Raw genomic sequence first — 17,367 nt, 5'->3', positions numbered from 1 at the left:
TTGGGGCAAGGAGGAAGAAAGAGGTCTGAAGCTGGGCTGGTCAGGGATGTGGGAAAAGAAACCCCACAGACAGGACTTGGCTTGTGACCCCACAAGAAGCTATGCATGTCCAGAGGTCTCTGGCAGAGCAATGACCTGATGGAGTTGCAAAAGTCCCCTCAGCTGCAGTGTGGAAATAGTGCAGTGTGTAGGAAAGAGCCAGGGCAGATGCTGGGCACACTGGGAGGCCCATGCATAGCAGTTGTACAGGCAGAGGGTCTTGGTGGGTTACGCCAGCCTAGAGCAGTGGGGTGGTATTGGGGGTCTGGAGTTTTGAAAGGGTATCTGACATGACTTGACAGTGGATATGGTGTTTACGTACTTTGTGTTTCTCTCTTTCAGCAGTATTTTGTCTTAATTCTCTATAATTAATTTTTAACTGTACCATGGTTTAGAGATAACCCAACCAGCTAAGGTCAAGTTGTTTTTCAAAAATCGCTAATTTAGACGATTAATACAGAGATGCAGATCACCGTCAGTCATAGAACTTATCAATTATGAATTTAGTCACTTGCTAAAGTGAGCATAGAAGTCCTAGGTCCACAGGTGTGATGTTAGCATGGTCATCCACAATACTTGCACAGAGCAATGAGAGGTTTGGCAAGCTAACTGTGCGTCACATGGTCCTAGCATCCCATTTGGAGTAAAGTTTTATCATTTGTGTCACCGTTGATAATGACACATGTGGGCTGTTTTCACCCAATTTTTAGTGTTTGTTGCTTTAAGTGACTTCTGTGCTTAAGATGCTTTAAAGCATAGTGATGCTGATATGTCCAGGGTCCCCAAGGAAGACAGGCTGTGGGAATTCTTATGGAGAAAACACTCCTGATACATGGGCTTCTGCCAGGCTCGAGTTATGGTGCTTTTCAATCTTGAGTCAATGATGATGAGACAACATGACAAAACACCCAGAAAAGGGCGAGGAGAATTGCCTAGCTCTTGGGGAAGTCATGCTAAAGAGTGGTCATGTGATACCTTTAGTGTGTGACAAACCCAGGAAGAGATGGGAAATTAGGTCAATTAGTGGATTCAAGAGACAACACATTTAAAAATCATAGTAGACTTTATAATTGTGACTCTGAAGACAAATTTATTCTTGTGAGACTGATGATTGGGGAAATGCTAAGCCCCAATCAAGCTGGTGTTTTGCTGTAATAAATTCTACATATACTAATTTTTCATAATAATTTTTTATTATATATCGCATCTTTAAAACTGGGACCCACATGTAATACAAGGATGATGGCAATGTTGTGAACAGAGGTTCCCAGGAGCTTAGCTCTGGAATCCCCCAGCAGTGCTGACTCAGGATTCACTAATGTAGCATTTGTGGCAACTTTACTGGCATAACTGTCAGGAATAACAAGACTCATTTTGGATGATATAATCTACTTGAGATAAAATAACATATTCTACAATGATCTACAATGGTATATGTTTAATTGCAGCTAAGTGACCCTCTGCTCCTTCCTTGCCTCCCTTGACTTATCACTGAGAGGTACCCCAAATTAGGCTTTAGTGGCACATATTCCCTTAATTTCCCTCTTAGGACCCCACGTTCCTATGTCCCCTACCCAAGTCATGGGGTTTATGTTCTGGATGCTCCCTTAGAAAGTCAGAGAGGGAAATGGGTTACTCCTGGCATGGTGTGCTTTCTTCCCCAGAGCCACCCTTTCATTCCCACTATAATTGATGGTGTGGTGCTACCCAAGATGCCCGAAGAGATCCTGGCTGAGAAGAATTTCAACACTGTGCCCTACATCGTGGGAATTAACAAGCAAGAGTTTGGCTGGATTCTGCCAACTGTGAGCATAAGCAGACTTCTTAGATAAGACACTCACATCGCTTGCCCATCATTCTTCCAGCATGAGTTCTTTCCTCCCCAACCTCTGCTTGTGTCTAGGGCAACTGTCTCTTATTATCCATGGATCCTTCCACTGAGACATTTTCTTCCTGAGCTAACTTTAACCCTGGATGGTCCAGTGCTGGAAAGCCCTGTTTTAGTTGAAGAGCAATGTCTCCTGAAAGCAGTTGGCTTTCCAACAGTCATTATCTAGAGACTGGAGCCACCCTGCCATGTGGCTTCCAGTTGCTAGAAGCTATGCTGGAATTAGACCATGTCACTGCATAGGACTGATACAGGCTGGGAATTCCATAGCTCTCACTGCAGAGGGGTTTTGTAGATATCAAAGTATACAACGAACGAGTTTTGATTTGTTTCCTACCTGCTTTGAGGATCATTTGCCATGGTCTGATCAATATACATATTTAGAGTATCTTATCTTTCTCATGCCTGGATTTCTATACAAGCCCATCTGTTTCACCGACGTTCTAAAACTCATAAACAGCCATGTCCATCAAAGCCCAGCACAATACCTTCATTCTGCTTTGCCTTAATTACTTCGTGTCTTAGTTAGGGTTTCTATTGCCCTAACAAAACACTATAACCAAAATGCAAGTCATGGAGGAAGCTCACACTTCCATATTGCTGTTTATCTTGGAAGACAAGACAGGAACCTGAAGGCAGGAGCTGACACGGAGGCCATGGAGAGGTGCTGCTTGCTGGCTTGCTTTCCCTGACTTGCTCAGTTTGCTTTCTTATAGAACTCAGGACCACCAGCCCAGGGATGGCACCACCCACCATGGTCACTAATTAAGAAAATGCCTTACAGCTGGATCTCGTGGAGGCATTTCCTCAACTGAGGCCTCTTCCTCTCTAATGACTCTAGCCTGTATGAAGTTGACAAAACCAGTCAATACACTTGACCGTTTTTGTTCCTTCTGCTAACTGCTGGGGATTCACAGGCGCTTCACCATGTTTTTAAACAGATGATGAGCTACCCACCCCTTGAAGTGAAACTGGACCAGAAGACAGCCACATCACTATTCAAGAAGTCCTTCTTTTATTCTTGTAAACACCCAGGGAATTTTGTCAGATTGTCAATTATGTGATCTTCTTTGAAACGAAGAAAAGCTGTGGATTTGTCCCAGAGTACAACCCTACTGAATGTCATGAGATGACTGGGGTCTTCCTTCTGTCCCCATTTTTCTGACCTTCCCACATCACCACCCAGGAGGGATTTGTTCAGGGCTCAAGAGGTTCATAGTCAAAGAACTGGAGAAGTCACACAAATCCCATGTCAGTGGTCCCTTTCCTCAACCTCCCTGAGGATAAAATTCCTGTTGCCATTGAGAAGTATTTAAGAGACACAGATGACCCAGACAGAAGTAAAGACCAACTTCTGGAGCTGATTGGAGATGTGGTGTTTGGTGTCCCATCTGTGGTTGTGTCCCATGGACATAGAGGTGAGTCCCAGAGGTTGGACAGGAGATGGACCTTTATTTTAATACTTTACTCTCTGACTGACTTACCTCCTGGCATATGCAAACTGTGGGCTGTGGGCACCTATCCTCTAAGACTGACTGACTGGCCTTATCTTGTCACAGTCCTCTTTGATTTGTGCCAATGGCATTATTTGGGGAAAGCACTGAAATGCAAGGGATTAAAAGGGTGCTGGCTCCAGAAAACCTGAGTTAGGAGAAGAGGGGATGATGCTGGAAGGAAACGGAGGCCAATGAATGATGACTAAGCATCTATTCACCAGAGCTGGATCTGGGGAGGGCTGGTAAACAAGCAGAACTCATATCTCAAGGCGATCCCACCTGAGTAGTAGGGACTCAGGGTATTTATCCATCATTGACCGCTTACCATTAGGCTAATCCTGGTCCAAATGACTGCTGTTTCTGTTGAGTGTTAGGCTCCTGTGCAGGTAGTGTGTAGCAGCCAGACAAAGAACCCTCAGGTAAAGAGTAACAGAGGTAGAGGCAGACAGGAGTCAGGCTGCAAACAGGAACAAGTGACACGCCACCTGTCACAGGGCTCCTTATCTGAAGTAACATGCTTAAGAGCTTGGATTATTCCACCTACAGCATTCCACGCTGTCTTTATGGATGATCTATTGATGGACACACAGTAATTCCATAACTTGACTTTGGTGACCAGTGTAATCATGGAGCAATTGCATTTTCAACACACTAGTTTCAAGGTTAGGGGTAAATGCAAAAATTGGATCGACCTGTCATATGTCAATTCCATTTTTTTCTTTTTTTTTCTTTTTTTTTTTGGGTTTGAGACAGGGTTTCTCTGTAGCTTTGGAGTCTGTCCTGGAACTAGCTCTTGTAGATCAGGCTGGCTTTGAACTCACAAAGATTCGCCTGCCTCTGCCTCCCAAGTGCTGGGATTAAAGGCATGCACCACCACTGCCTGGTTATGTTAATTCCATTTTTAACTTGCTTTAAACAGTGTTCTAGTGTTTTGTAGTTAGTGCACAAATTGTATGAATGAGTTTTTTTTTCTTACAAAACACATTCAGACTGGGAAAAACACTATTTCATTAAGAGTTTTTATTTGCAGTGATCACTGATGTTATACTTATGGACGATATAGTGTATCTGCTATTGAATTGTTCCTATAATGTCTTTGTCTTATTTTAGTCTGAAGGTAATGCTGCCCTGGACTACTCTCACTTTCTTGATTTTTAAAGAAATTTGGGGAGATTGTTTGGCTGACACTAGCTTTTCTCTGTGGTGTCATCTGTGAAGTCATCAGAATGTGGACTGTTTATTCGTAGACAGGAGGCTTACATCCTCACTGTGAAGTCATCAGAATGTGGGCTGTTTATTCATAGATAGGAGGCTTACGTCATCACTAACTTAGCCTCTTTGTAGTGTTTGGGTGTGTGCATGCACACATGTTACAAGTGCTGTAAAGATCAGAAGTGTGTACTGGATCTCTTGAAGCTGTGGTTACTGAGCTTCCTAATGCTATGAAAAAAAAAAACTCTGGTCCTCAGGAAGAGCATCATTCTTCAGCCTAACCACTGGTCTAATTCTCCAGACCTACTTCATTCTCGGTAGACTACACTGGTTGGCAAACATCTTCTTGTCTCTTAGGTAATCCAGGTTGTGTGTATAAAACAGTCTGTAATACTCTGACTCTCCCCTGACCTCTGTGGTGGCTTTTACAACACCAGGGCTTTCATTTCTTTCATGTATGTAAATCTTCTCTCTTTTTCTTAGTTTGACTAAGGTTTTGTTAGTTTTGCTTTTATTTAAAAAGAAAAAGAAAAAACTCTTTATTTCTTTTATTCTATTTCATAGTTTCAGAAATCACTTTTTAAAATACTCTTATTTAGTTAGTTTTATGTTTGTGGGTCTTTTGCCTTCATGCATGGCTGTGCACCATGTGTGTGCTTTGTGCCCACAGAAGCCAGAGGAGGCGCTGGATCCCCTGGAGCTGTGTATGTTTATTGTGAGCCTCCATGTTAGAGCTCAGAATTGAATGCTGAGAATTGAAGAATTGAAGGCAGGTCCTCTGGAAGAGCAGACAATGATCTTAACTGCTGAGCCAACTCTCCTGGCCTTGGCTTTTTATCTAATCCTGATTATTTTTCTTCCTGCTGCCCTTGGGTTCATTTTATTATTCTTTTAAATCCCTTTTGTATAACTGTAGGTCATTTGGTACTTTACCTCTTTCTAGATGTCCTTGTTTAATGTTTTAAATGTTTTTCATGCAACTGTTTTTGCTATATTCCATAAGTTTTGGTAAGCTGTGATTTCATTTTTGTACACACATACACAGATGCATGCACACACACAAAACCCTATGAATGTTCATATGTGTGTGGACACACACTTGTGTATGTGAGTGTAAAGACCAGACTTCTCTGGCTCTCCATCTCGTATATTGAGACAGGGCCTCTGGCTTGAACTCAGTGATTGACAATTCAACTTGAAGTGAGCTTGCTCTGGAGATTTTCTGACTGTGCTTCTAGCCCTCTAGGATTACACCATCTGTAATGCCACAGACGGGCTGTATTTGCATGCATGCTGGGCATTCAAACACTTGTCCACACTCATGTGTGGCCAATGATTCCCCACTGAACCATCTCTACAGCCCTTTTTCAGTATGCTTTAATTTTTTCCACTTAGTTTCATAACAGACATATTAGTGACTCAGGACCATGTTTCTTTCCATGATTCTATGAGTTTTCTAAAATTCCTCCTAGTGTTGATGTCTAGTGTCAATCCACTGTGATCAGAAATGACACTTGCTCTAATTCCAGTCCTCTTGTATTAGCTGATGATTGTGTTGTGTCTCACATGTGATATGTTTGACAGAATGATCTGTGAGTGCTTGGAAGTGATAGGTATTTTGTTGGCGTCGGGTGGAATATTATGTAGAGTGCTATTATATTGACTTTTCAAAATACTGATCAGGATCATGTTTCCTTAGAAACTTTCTGTCTGAATGATCCATCATTAACAGCGCTCTTGTACCAAAGCCCCCTTTATTACTGTATTACAACCTACTTCTCTAGCCCTTCAGATCTTCTTGATTTATATACTTAGATGCTCTGGTGTAGAATGCCAAGAACAATTTTAATTACTGGAACAACTCCATATTTCACACTCCTCTACTTATGACTCTAAAGCCAAAATATATATCACTTTGTAATGAAAATATTTTGGCTATTGCTACCATTTGACTTAGTTATGTTCTTATAGTACTTTTGTTTGGTCCCTGTACTAGGAGCAAGATTGCCATGGACATGCTAGGTGTTCTGAATAGTGTTATGTTGTTCTGTGTCATTGACTTCTGTGCTTTCATTTGTCTCCTGTTACCCATCATTATCTTTCTGCTTAAATTTCTGCTTAAAAAACTCTAAGGGTTCCTATAAGGCATGTCTAGAGTGGTGAGTTTCAGAAGATTTGATTTGTCTGAGAAAGCTGCCATTTCCTCACACCTGAAGGACAGTTTTCTCCAGTGTTGTATTTCTGAGACATAAGTGACCAGTGTCCATGTCTGCATGTATCTGTGTTTGGAAACCCTCGTTTTCAGACAAGTATCTTGGAAGTCCCTTACATTTTTCTGAAGAAGTGAGAAAGACACGTAGAATGCTTAAAACAGGCTGAATGGAGGACACCCAGCAAGTTGCAGATCTTTAAACAAACGAACACTGGTGAGTTATCAGGGCACAGTCCTGTGTGCTTGCTGGATGCAGTGCAGTCACAAATCGTTTCCCTCGCGTGAATATCACCTTTGCTTCCACAGGCTGTACAGGGCTAAAACACATCAAGAAGCTTGGGTTAAACCATTTCCCTGATGCACTGATAGAGGTCGCCTGCATTCCAGAGCCCTTGACACCATACAGACTTATGTCTGGCAACTTGAACTGTATGTGAATCCATGTCTTCCCAGATGCTGGAGCCCCCACCTATATGTATGAGTTTCAGTATCGCCCAAGCTTCTCACCAGAAATGAAACCCAGTACTGTGGTAGGAGACCATGGAGATGAAGTCTACTCTGTCTTCGGTGCCCCGATTTTAAGAGGTAAGGTAATGGAGCTTTGCTGCCTGTGAGTTTATGGTCAGGAAGTCTGGGTTTCAATCTTGCTCCTGTAGCCCTGAGCTCATTTCTCCTCCTCTCCTGATGTTCCTTTCCCAACTCAGGGCAACCGGGCTGAACTCATTGTCAAGTGTCAAGCCTTTCTCCCATTCCAGCATATATGAGAAAGGCACACACTCATGGGAAACCAGCAATACTCTCTATAAGAACCTTGACCAGTAATAGCACCAAGAGAAATGGGTCACTTGAGTGTCTATTTGGAAGACAAGAATGTCATTGTTGCTTCATTTCCTGCTCGAAATGACATGTTAGAATCTGAGTGAGGATGAGGTCAAGCTGTTCCTCACTGTGAGTCAGTTGTCATGTGCATCTGTCTACCCATATGCAAGCCTAGCCACATGTGATACTTTACCTATATTATAATTAATAATACAATATCTAAAGAAAACCTTTCAGAACATCTTCAATACCCTGACTTAGAATAACTGCTGGGATTCATGACTGATCGGAATCCATCTTATGGCTATTTATGATACACTCTGTACAGCTCTCAAGATCATGTCCTAAGGCTATTCGACATCTAATTGTGGGTTTGTGCAGAATACTAAGAAAAAATGTGAGGTTCAGCAATCCTGCGAATTCCATGATCCACTGGAATTCTTCACCTGTGGTATTTCCATATCAAGGAGATTAGTAATGGGTGTGGATCACCACCAGAAGAATGAATGACGTGTCTGCAGTGTCCTAGATACGTAATTCTCAAACTGAAATTGTACACCAAATAAGCATACTCTCCTAGCAATGGAGATTTTGATTCAATAGCTTTGGCGTGAAAGTCCAAACTCTACTTCTCTAATAATCTCCTAAAGGATACCTGCTTGTTAGCTCATGAACCATGAACTGACTCAAAAAGATTATTCTTATTGCTCACAGGTAGTGCCTCAGAAGAGGAGATCAGTCTCAAGAAGATGGTGATGAAATTCTGGGCCAACTTTGCTCAATTGGGTGAGTCTGGTGATCCAAGATGGGGCCAGGTTGGTGGGTGAGATGAGGCAATAAGGAAACCCAATACGAAGGGGTGACTTTTAAATTTTAAGTGATCAGCTCTAACCCCGTGACCATAGGGTTCAGAAAATGCTGCTCCCATCTCTGTGGAGCACAAGTCTTTGGAAGAGATAAACCAGGGACTCCAATACATATGATAGGAATGTTGGAACACAGAGTAATTCTAAGGAATTCTATTTGATTCTGTTCCCAGAAATCCCAATGGAAAGGGGCTGCCCCATTGGCCAGAGTATGACCAGAAGGAAGGGTACCTGCAGATTGGAGTTACCACCCAGGAAGCCCAAAGGTTAAAAGACAAGGAAGTTGCTTTTTAGACTGAGCTCCTGGCTAAGAAGCTACCATGGACAGGACACACTGAACTATGACTGGAAGGCTCTGCCCATCTCAGAGGACCAGGGGAGCCCAAATGAGCCTACGCCACAGTAGATTATTTTGGCTAATGATGAGCTATATGGGAGACTAGGGAATTGTGTGGTAGAAGTTGGCAGAGGCGGGGTGTGGGAGACTTATTGCTCCCTGGATTTTTGCCCACCCTGTTATGCTTGGCTTCGCCTGCTGTTCTGACCTGTCAAATACTAACCCTGCAAGGAGTTATTGCTCCACTGTTCGTGTGTTCTGAATATTCTGGCTTTTCTGCATGTTGTAGTTAGGGACTCTCCACCTGACCATTAGACCATGGTTAGGTTGCCTAGTAAGTTGCCTAGTTAACCAGTCACTCAACAAGAACTTCCTCCTTTCCCTTACCCTATATTTACCTTGCTTATTCCCTTGAATAAACAAGACTTGATCAGAATCCTATCTTGTCTCCATCTCTTGTGTCTCTTGTCCCTTTCAGTTCTCATTGCCCTGCTAGGGTCTCCATTGACTTACCTGGGGAATTATGTTATGCAGTATTTCTTAAAAGTGTTTCCTATCATGGGTGTTTCCTCTCTTGTTAAAACAGATAATGGAATTTCAAAACATTTTGCTAAATTCTATAAATGGTATAATATTGTTTATGTAACAGGTATTAAATATAATCCACAAGGTCAAGCTATTGTTAAATGTGCCCATTATCCTTTAAAGCCCATCGTATTTTAAAATAGTAAATTAAAAAATTAAAAAGAAAGATTTTGGTTTGAAATTAATGTGAGTTTTTTTTTTTGGAAGAAGTAGGGCAATTTTTGCGTTAATTTATATTAAATTTCTTAAATCTGCCCCAAGGGGATATTGTAACTAGAGCAGAGAAATATTTTGCTGACACTCTGAATGTTGAACTAGCAGAAAAATTGCCATAGATGCTGAATGGCAGCTTGTATTGCTAATGGTGAAAGGGAGAGGGTATAGTCTTGTCTCTCTGCAGGATGAGCAACAATTATGGCTCCCAAAGAAGACATTCCAGTATTGGCCACGGTACAGTTATATTCATGGAAGTGGCCTTGACAACATCACCATTACCAACTTTGGGTCAAGTGAAATATCTTGTAGCCCAGGGTCAGATTATTGTCCAGCAGTCCAAAAGACTGGTACAGCTGTGTGCTCTGTTAACTGTCTCTTCTGTTCAGGGACCAGCTGTAAGATATTGGGCTTATGTTCCTAACCCACCTATGTTCGAGCCTGTCTTTTGGGGAGATACTGATGTGTTAGTGTATACCACTCCAAGTATCCTTTCTCCTCCTTGGAATAACGTCATTTATCTGAATAATTTTGATGGGACTCCATATAATTTTACTTATATGAATGATAGAAAGCCAATATGTTTTGAAAATGGTTCTTTCAAATGTTTGTCAGTGGGATTTCAGCATTGGTTGCAGCCTGGTATTAAAATTGGCAGATCTCGTACTTGTCTTCAAAGACTTTCAGCATGGTCTATTAATCAGACCTGGGACAATATTATTGAAAATTATGAATTATCATATCCAGATTTTACATATTATGGTTTAAAATAACATCCAATTATTTGTAAGACTTGCTTGGACAAATTTAGCAAAATAATTCAAAATAAATGAATCAGTTGGGCCTATATGGTCAATTTATTAACACTTGCTCTGAGTGGAATATTACCACTTGTGATTTGCTTAATGTCACCAGGATGAATAGGGCCAAGATTGAAACGATAACTGGAAGCCGTCTTCTGGCATGGGGAGATGGAGAAATCAGTGATAATTGCATTGCCAGACTCATATTTGGAAGATCATAGCTGCCTTAAAACCTGTTTGGCTTTTTAATGGCTCATGAATTAGAACAGCAGTATCTACTTCTACTTACAAATTTATCTTGTTTAAAAGTACTAATTTTACTGCTTGTGTACCACTACCATGTGTATTTTTAGTTGGAAGAATCAATTTTACAACTGGAATTTATTGTCGTGATTGCCAATTGTATTCTTTTATTAATTCCTCTGTTAAGTTTAATCCTCATAATAAATCACTTATGATATTACAGCAGTGCACACATATTTGGCTACTTGTAAGCTTAGGTCATTCTTGGGCTCAAAATCCTTTAGATCATACTGTTGCAGAATTCTTCAAAAAAAAAGATATTGTAAAGAACAAAGCGCATGTTAGGTGTAGTAATAGCTGTAAATCTTAATCTTATAGCCCTTGTTGCTACTGCTTCTGTGGCTGGTGTTGCTTTACATACGTCCTTGCAAACAAAACCCTTTGTAGAGCAATGACATAAAGACTCTCATGTACTCTGGATACAGAAAGCTCAAATAGATGCTCGACTTCAGTCAGAGATTGATGTGCTTAAGCAAACTGTGGGATGGTTGGGAAAGAAATATCTATCTTTACAAGAACAAATTACCTTGCATTGTGATTGGAATTCAACCACTTTTTGCATTACTGATCTGGCTTATAATGATTCCTTACATGAATGGAAGGTTATTCAAGCTTATCTTTAGGACAATGTTTCTGCTCTAGCTCTCATTGACCATTCACATGATAACAGAGGATTTACTTTTGCTAAATCATTCCCCCATTCAGATGCCTCCACCATTGCACAAATTTTTGCTGATAAACTGACAGGATTAGATCCTAAGGGATTTCTACAAAGTATTCACCATACCTCCAGTGGTGTGTTTATTGTGATCATTCTTAGGCTTCTTTTATTCTTGATTATGCATCAATTTTGTATTCGATCAAATGCAAAAAATTTACATATTTTGTGGTTAAAATTTCTTTTGGTTTCAAATAAAAATGGGAAATGGGGAAGTTCTGGGGGCACAGAATTGGCTGAAGGTGCAGGCTCCTCCTGGGACAGGTGAGATGGAGTTGGGAAATGACTGGCAGACCAAGCATAGATGAAAGCATACTTTTTCTGCTAATTTCTCAAGCATTAGCATGTAGTACTAAGTACAAAGTACTGGCTAACATTAGCATATAGTGTAAACAAAGCACTGGATAACATTAGCATATTGTGTAAACAAAATAAAGTATAAACAAAGGACTGACTAATATTAGCATATAGTGTAAACAAAGCTCTGGATAACACGAGCATAGTCTGGAGGAAGTAGGTCTGTGGTAGGTAAGGAGAGAACAGCAAAAACAAAGCCTCATTTTTATCCTACACTAGAAAAATTCAAGCCCTTTAACACACACACACACACACACACACACACACAAAGAATTGGGGTTCCACTAACAGAAAGCAAGCATGCTCATGCTTCCTCACAAATGCCATCTACTTCAGTTTATTTCTCTTTTTTTTGTAGACACTGTATCAAATATTAAATGCAGAAATTACAGCCACAGAAAGGAAGACCTGGTTAACAAGAGACAGACTGAGCAGTTGATCTAGACAGAGTAATACTGCATGTGTTAAATTGAGTAGACTGGGGATTATAAATAACCATTCAGAAGACTCACATGTTCATGCGGGTACTGTCAGCAGAGACCCAGTCATCTTAAGAAAGAAGCTGAGTCTAACACTGTTTCTCTGAAGAAATACTTTCAGCATTTCCATGGCTCCACGAACCCATAGCAAATTTCTGTTGACAGATTGACAAGTCAGCCTTGAGAGCTTGTTTTGCTGTGAGAAAGTCAATGGTCACGGGGTTGTGTGGGCAACTTTCCAGTATCACCCGGTGGGGGAAGGGGAAGGGGCAGTTTCAATCTACCACTCCACTCCACTCTGTATGTTGTAACACCAGAGCATGTCACAACCCACACCACACTCAACCCAGCCGGCAAAAGAAATGTGCGCTAGCAACGTGGTGCATGACACCATCAGTTCAACCCAGGCTTGGCTGTGAAGACAACACCAGCGCTGCCCACCCCTGCTCATTCTGGTGATCAGAGTATCTGAAGAGCTACAATTGGCTCCACTCATAAAGTATCTTGCTGGGAGCTGGGCAGGGGTGGCACATGACTTTAATTCCAGTACTCAGGAGGCAGAGGCAGGTTGATCTCTATGAGTTCAAGTCCAGCCTGGTCTGCAAGAGTTCCAGGACAGGCTCCAAAGCTGCAGAGAAACCCTGTCTCGGAAAAATAAATAAATAAATAAATAAAAAACAAAGATAGAAAAAAAGAAAGAAAAGAAAGGAAAAGAAAAAGAAAAAGGACCCTGCTGGTTATGATAAGCAATACAAACACAATTTATAGGAGTCTGTCCTCTCCCTCCAGGGTGTGAGTCTCGAGATGGAATGAAGGTCATCAGGCAGCAAGGAACTGTACCTACTGAGTCATTGCACAAGCCCTTATTTTGCTGTTTAATTATATTTCCCTCCCTTCTTTCACGGTTCTCTCTCTTGAATATTTTCTGTTCTATTAGTCATTTATTTGTAAATTTTTTGATTTCTAACATTTTAGTACATTCTGTTTCTTCCCTTATGTTTTCAATTGCCAAATACAAATAATGACCCATCTAGATTACTTATTGTTAAGAAAAAATCCTCTCTGCCAGAGCACAGAAATCCATTCAGGCCAAATTAAACCGAATTACAATGCCCATTTTAATAAACGCAGCACTCTCCGGTGGCTGAGAGCATGGCAGGGGAGACAGAAAACCAGGGAGCACATGCAAAACCCGGGACCATGTGTTCTTCCTCTGGGTGCCCACTTTAATACCCTATGGGAGTGTTCCTGACTCAGGGGAGGATCAGGAACTGGCATGCTGGGATTTGGAGTCCAGACCAATGCAACTCTCAGGCCAGGAGGCTGGGATGGATGACAGGGGCTCGAGTAACAGACACTTGACACTCCCAACTTAACATCACACTTATACCAACAAAGTTATCCTTCAAAATTAAAGTAGAAAAAAAGCCATCAAAATACATAACTAAAGGAATTTGTGAGTGCTAACCCAGCATTAGAGAAGTAAGATAAAAAATTAACCATGACAACGAGAGAAAGATTAAGTCACAAGAGAAGAGAAAATAAGCAAATGGGGATCATAAAAAAAATCAAGCACTGTTAAATCAGTGAGTAGCCAAACCTCTGGAAAATAGAAGAGAAAGAAGCAGGCATAGCCCACTCAAAACAACTAGAAGAAAACAATAAACAGCAAAGCTAGTACACAAAGAATGTAAACAGTCTTATTTCTTCAATTAAAAGACACAGGTTAGCTGATTAGATTGCTAAAAATGGACTCAACAGTTTGTTGCTTGCAAGAAACTCACCTCACCATGAAAACGTCAACAAACAGAGGGGAAAAAAAAATCTAAATAAATAATATGAAAGCAAAAAAAAAAGAAGCTATAATCAGACCAAACTCAATAGGCTTCATAGCAAAATGAGTCAGAAAAGACATTGATAAATGCACAAACGCAACCCAAACTACGATGACTGCAAATACACAGAATTTTAGGGTACCAACACAGTAGCAGTAGTGTCAGGGCCTCTAGCACAAACACAATGGGTGATTTCAATACCTTCCTCTTACCAATAGGGAGATCATCAAACTAAAAAAGTCAATAAAGAGTAGAATTAAATTACGTACCACATCATACAGACTTCACAGAAATTTACAGCGTATTCCATAACAGATGCAAAATCCACAATCATTTCGCCATCTTATGGATGATTAACCAGCAGGTCAGTTTAGATAACAAAGTCTTAGCAAACATAAAGCATGTACAAATATGAATAGGAAAGTTGCAATAACTTCTTTCACTGTGTCAGAGCATAGAGAATGAAACTATAAAGAAATCAGACAAGTATGAATAATGAAGTCTGCACAATATAATTTGCAATGAACAATGATTCATTAAAGAAACAGAGGGAAGAGGGGGCAGATTACAAAATTCCTTAAGTGAAATAAAAATGGAGACACGACTTACGGGACCCAGAACACAGGAGTTCTGTCATGGCCGCCTGCATTTTAGAAAGGCATAGATATGCGTCAATGGATGTCAATTTACAGAGTAGTCCCCTGCAGAACTATAGAGTATCTATTATTTTATCAGTTCATGAACTTTTTCCAAAACGAATCAGTTGAAATTTCCTAATTTTAAGTAATTGAAGATTCATAAAAATCAAATGAAAATGGAAACACAAATAACGCAGCGATGCTTCTCAAAGACTTAAAAATAAATGACTAAGTAAAATACACCAAATACACAACGATAAGATGAAAAGAGGTACCCAGACATTCAAGCATGAAGAGGCGATGGACATTCTTGAAACAGGCTAGAGCCAGCCATTCTAGAGATGCATCACCTACTGCCACCTGCTATTGTATGTTCCTATGAAAGGAGAGGCCGCATGACTTGGCAAATGTTTGAAGAATCCATATATACACGGACTCTTAGAGGCAAGGATTGTGATCAGTGGAGCTCATTCATTTTAAGGACACTGTGTTCAAAGGGCCTTGTTCTGAAGGGTAGATTTCCTTGACCCTGAAGGTGCCATGTGGTGGGCCAGGTCACTTGGCGCAAATCCTGCAAAGATACTGAAGGTTGATGGAGGGTGAGATTCCTTTCAAACTTGAGAGCATGGATCTAAGAAATGCCAGTCCAGGGAGACTGAGCAATGAGCAATGTGTTCTTACTTCCCAGCTGAGCAGTGTGAGGACGTTCTACCAATGGTTTGCTTTGTATAAGGACCCCAGACCAAAACTTCCCCTACCTGCAGGCATCTGTCTGCTGCTGCCTGCTCCTCAGAGTCCAAGGTTCACTGCGGCGAGAGCGAGAGCATTGTAGGGAGAAGCACTTACATAAGAAGCTGTTGGATGGGATTCTGGCTATTTGTAATCTGAGTATTGGGTACTGACTGTTCAGATAAAAGTGGGTAAACTCTTAGTGGGCGTGGCTTGGAGGTCCCAACTGACACCGAGGGAGCTCTTTGGAAGAAGAGAGCTTTAGTTACATAACTGGACTGGTTGAGCAAGACTTAAGGGGGCGGGCCCCTGGGTCCACAGTAGAAGCATTGCTAGAAGAGCAGATACCTCACAGACCCGTGGAGACCTGTCCGTCCACAATGTGGCTCTACCCTCTGGTCTGGCTTTCTCTTGCTGCTTGCACAGCTTGGGGTAAGTTTTTTTCAGATTACAAACGTCTGGATGTATGGTCTCGGTCTTTGTTCTGGGCACGAGGACATTTGCAGGGCAAGGACAAAATAGTCCCGGTTGCTCGGTGATATTTTGCTTTCCTGAAGCGGTGCAGTGAAGCGCAAAGAACCTTAGTCTCTCAGAGACGTGCGGGAGGACAGATACCGGATATCCAGCTGCAGGCGGCTGGATAAGAAGGCTGGAGAGAGGTTAGTCTGCTTCCCTGGGATTCTTAGTCAGTCTGCACGCAGGTCATAGAGAGGCTGAGCAAAATGTTGGATATATAAATTCAGGAGTCAGACACTAGACTGACTCCCAGTCAACAGCTCCAAGTCTATATCCAACTCCAAGTCTATATCCTTAACTTGGAGGTGCCTAGATGGCACAGTGTGCAGATGACGCCCTCTCTACAGTAGAGATGACAGGGTCTCCTCTTTCACTGAAGACAAAATACGTGGTTGCTTCTACAGCACTTAGGATGTAGTGCTGTACAGCCCTAGGTCTAGAAATAGGCAAGAGGTTAGGTCTAGAGATAGGCAAGAGGTTTGGGTGAAAACTTAATGCATTAGTACAAATTTTGAACTGGTTGCATCAGACCATTGAAATGATGATTTTTTACCTCAAATTCCCAAGGGACAGGGACAGATCACAGGGATGGTGTAGAAGAGGAAACAGTGGATCAGTTAGGAGCCAGAGCAGTGGAGGGACAGGGGCGTTTCACTTGGAACAAAGGAGAGGAGGAGTGAGGTGGCCTAGAGATGGCGACCTGGAGCTCTTCAAGGGGTCTGGGAATTAAATGACTGTTGTCTGGATTTTGATGTTTAGATCTTGGAGATCAGGACAGGTGGGGTAGTGCAGATAAGAAACTTAGATAAAATAGGAAACATGTGGATGGGGCCTGTTTTAGTTAGGCCCTGGGGGATCACAGGTCCCTCAAGATATGCAGAGCCTCGTGCACCAAAGCAACAGATAGAGAAAGCAAAATTCGCCGTCAGTACTGAGGTGAATGAGGGGTCTTGGCCTATGCCTGTGTCCCAACATGGAGGAAAACCTAAGGCAACCTGGGAATGCAGCTCCCTAAAGTCACAGATGCCCAAGTCTATTTTTGACTCTGGAGTCTAGCCCAGTGCTCGGCCATCAGAACCCTGAAAGCTCCGTCTAGATTCATATCTTCCTTCTGTCTGTGTAACAGTGCAAGGCTTGAACCAAATTGCAAGACAGAGTAAGAACAGACAGAAATTCTGAGTGGAAATTTCCCTCGCTGCTGGTTACGCTGCAATACCATCCCATTTTGATCTTTAGGTAATGGGTACATGTTGCTTTAAAATCTTGCCTGCTCACCTGTTGAGTAGGCAGCTGGCAAGTCTTCTTTGAGTAACTGTGTAGAG

At 41.6% G+C, this 17,367-nt stretch overlaps 2 protein-coding genes and 1 long non-coding RNA gene across 6 annotated transcripts in view; 2 read left to right on the top strand and 1 right to left on the bottom strand.

Moving 5' to 3' along the window:
* LOC125395381 (carboxylesterase 1E-like) overlaps positions 1-9,305 on the top strand; it is a 32,069-nt gene extending 22,764 nt beyond the window's left edge. Inside the window, 6 exon segments of the mRNA XM_087900501.1 lie at positions 1,704-1,844; positions 2,869-2,950; positions 3,184-3,345; positions 7,301-7,432; positions 8,381-8,456; positions 8,706-9,305. Of these exon segments, the coding sequence (XP_087756627.1) occupies positions 1,704-1,844; positions 2,869-2,950; positions 3,184-3,345; positions 7,301-7,432; positions 8,381-8,456; positions 8,706-8,877 (765 nt within the window). The 3' untranslated portion in view covers positions 8,878-9,305.
* Positions 1-15,662, bottom strand: part of LOC146890264 (uncharacterized) — a 29,210-nt gene extending 13,548 nt beyond the window's left edge. For 2 of the 3 annotated variants that reach the window (XR_015736012.1, XR_015736014.1), the window contains exon 1: positions 12,361-14,421. This is a non-coding gene — a long non-coding RNA (uncharacterized LOC146890264). The other variant, XR_015736013.1, reaches the window with a different exon arrangement.
* A 140-nt stretch (positions 15,663-15,802) lies between these two features.
* LOC125395379 (carboxylesterase 1D) overlaps positions 15,803-17,367 on the top strand; it is a 28,872-nt gene continuing 27,307 nt past the window's right edge. The window contains exon 1 of one of the 2 annotated variants that reach the window (XM_087900493.1): positions 15,803-15,961. In XM_087900493.1, the coding sequence (XP_087756619.1) occupies positions 15,910-15,961 (52 nt within the window). In that variant the 5' untranslated portion in view covers positions 15,803-15,909. The remainder of the gene's footprint in view (positions 15,962-17,367) is intronic. The other variant, XM_087900494.1, reaches the window with a different exon arrangement.

The sequence above is a fragment of the Myodes glareolus genome, chromosome 22, assembly GCF_982192425.1.
Source record: "Myodes glareolus chromosome 22, mMyoGla1.1, whole genome shotgun sequence".
Lineage (NCBI taxonomy): Eukaryota > Metazoa > Chordata > Mammalia > Rodentia > Cricetidae > Myodes > Myodes glareolus.
The sequence above is the reverse complement of the archived record's forward strand: the minus strand, read 5'-3'. Positions and strand labels throughout refer to the sequence as shown.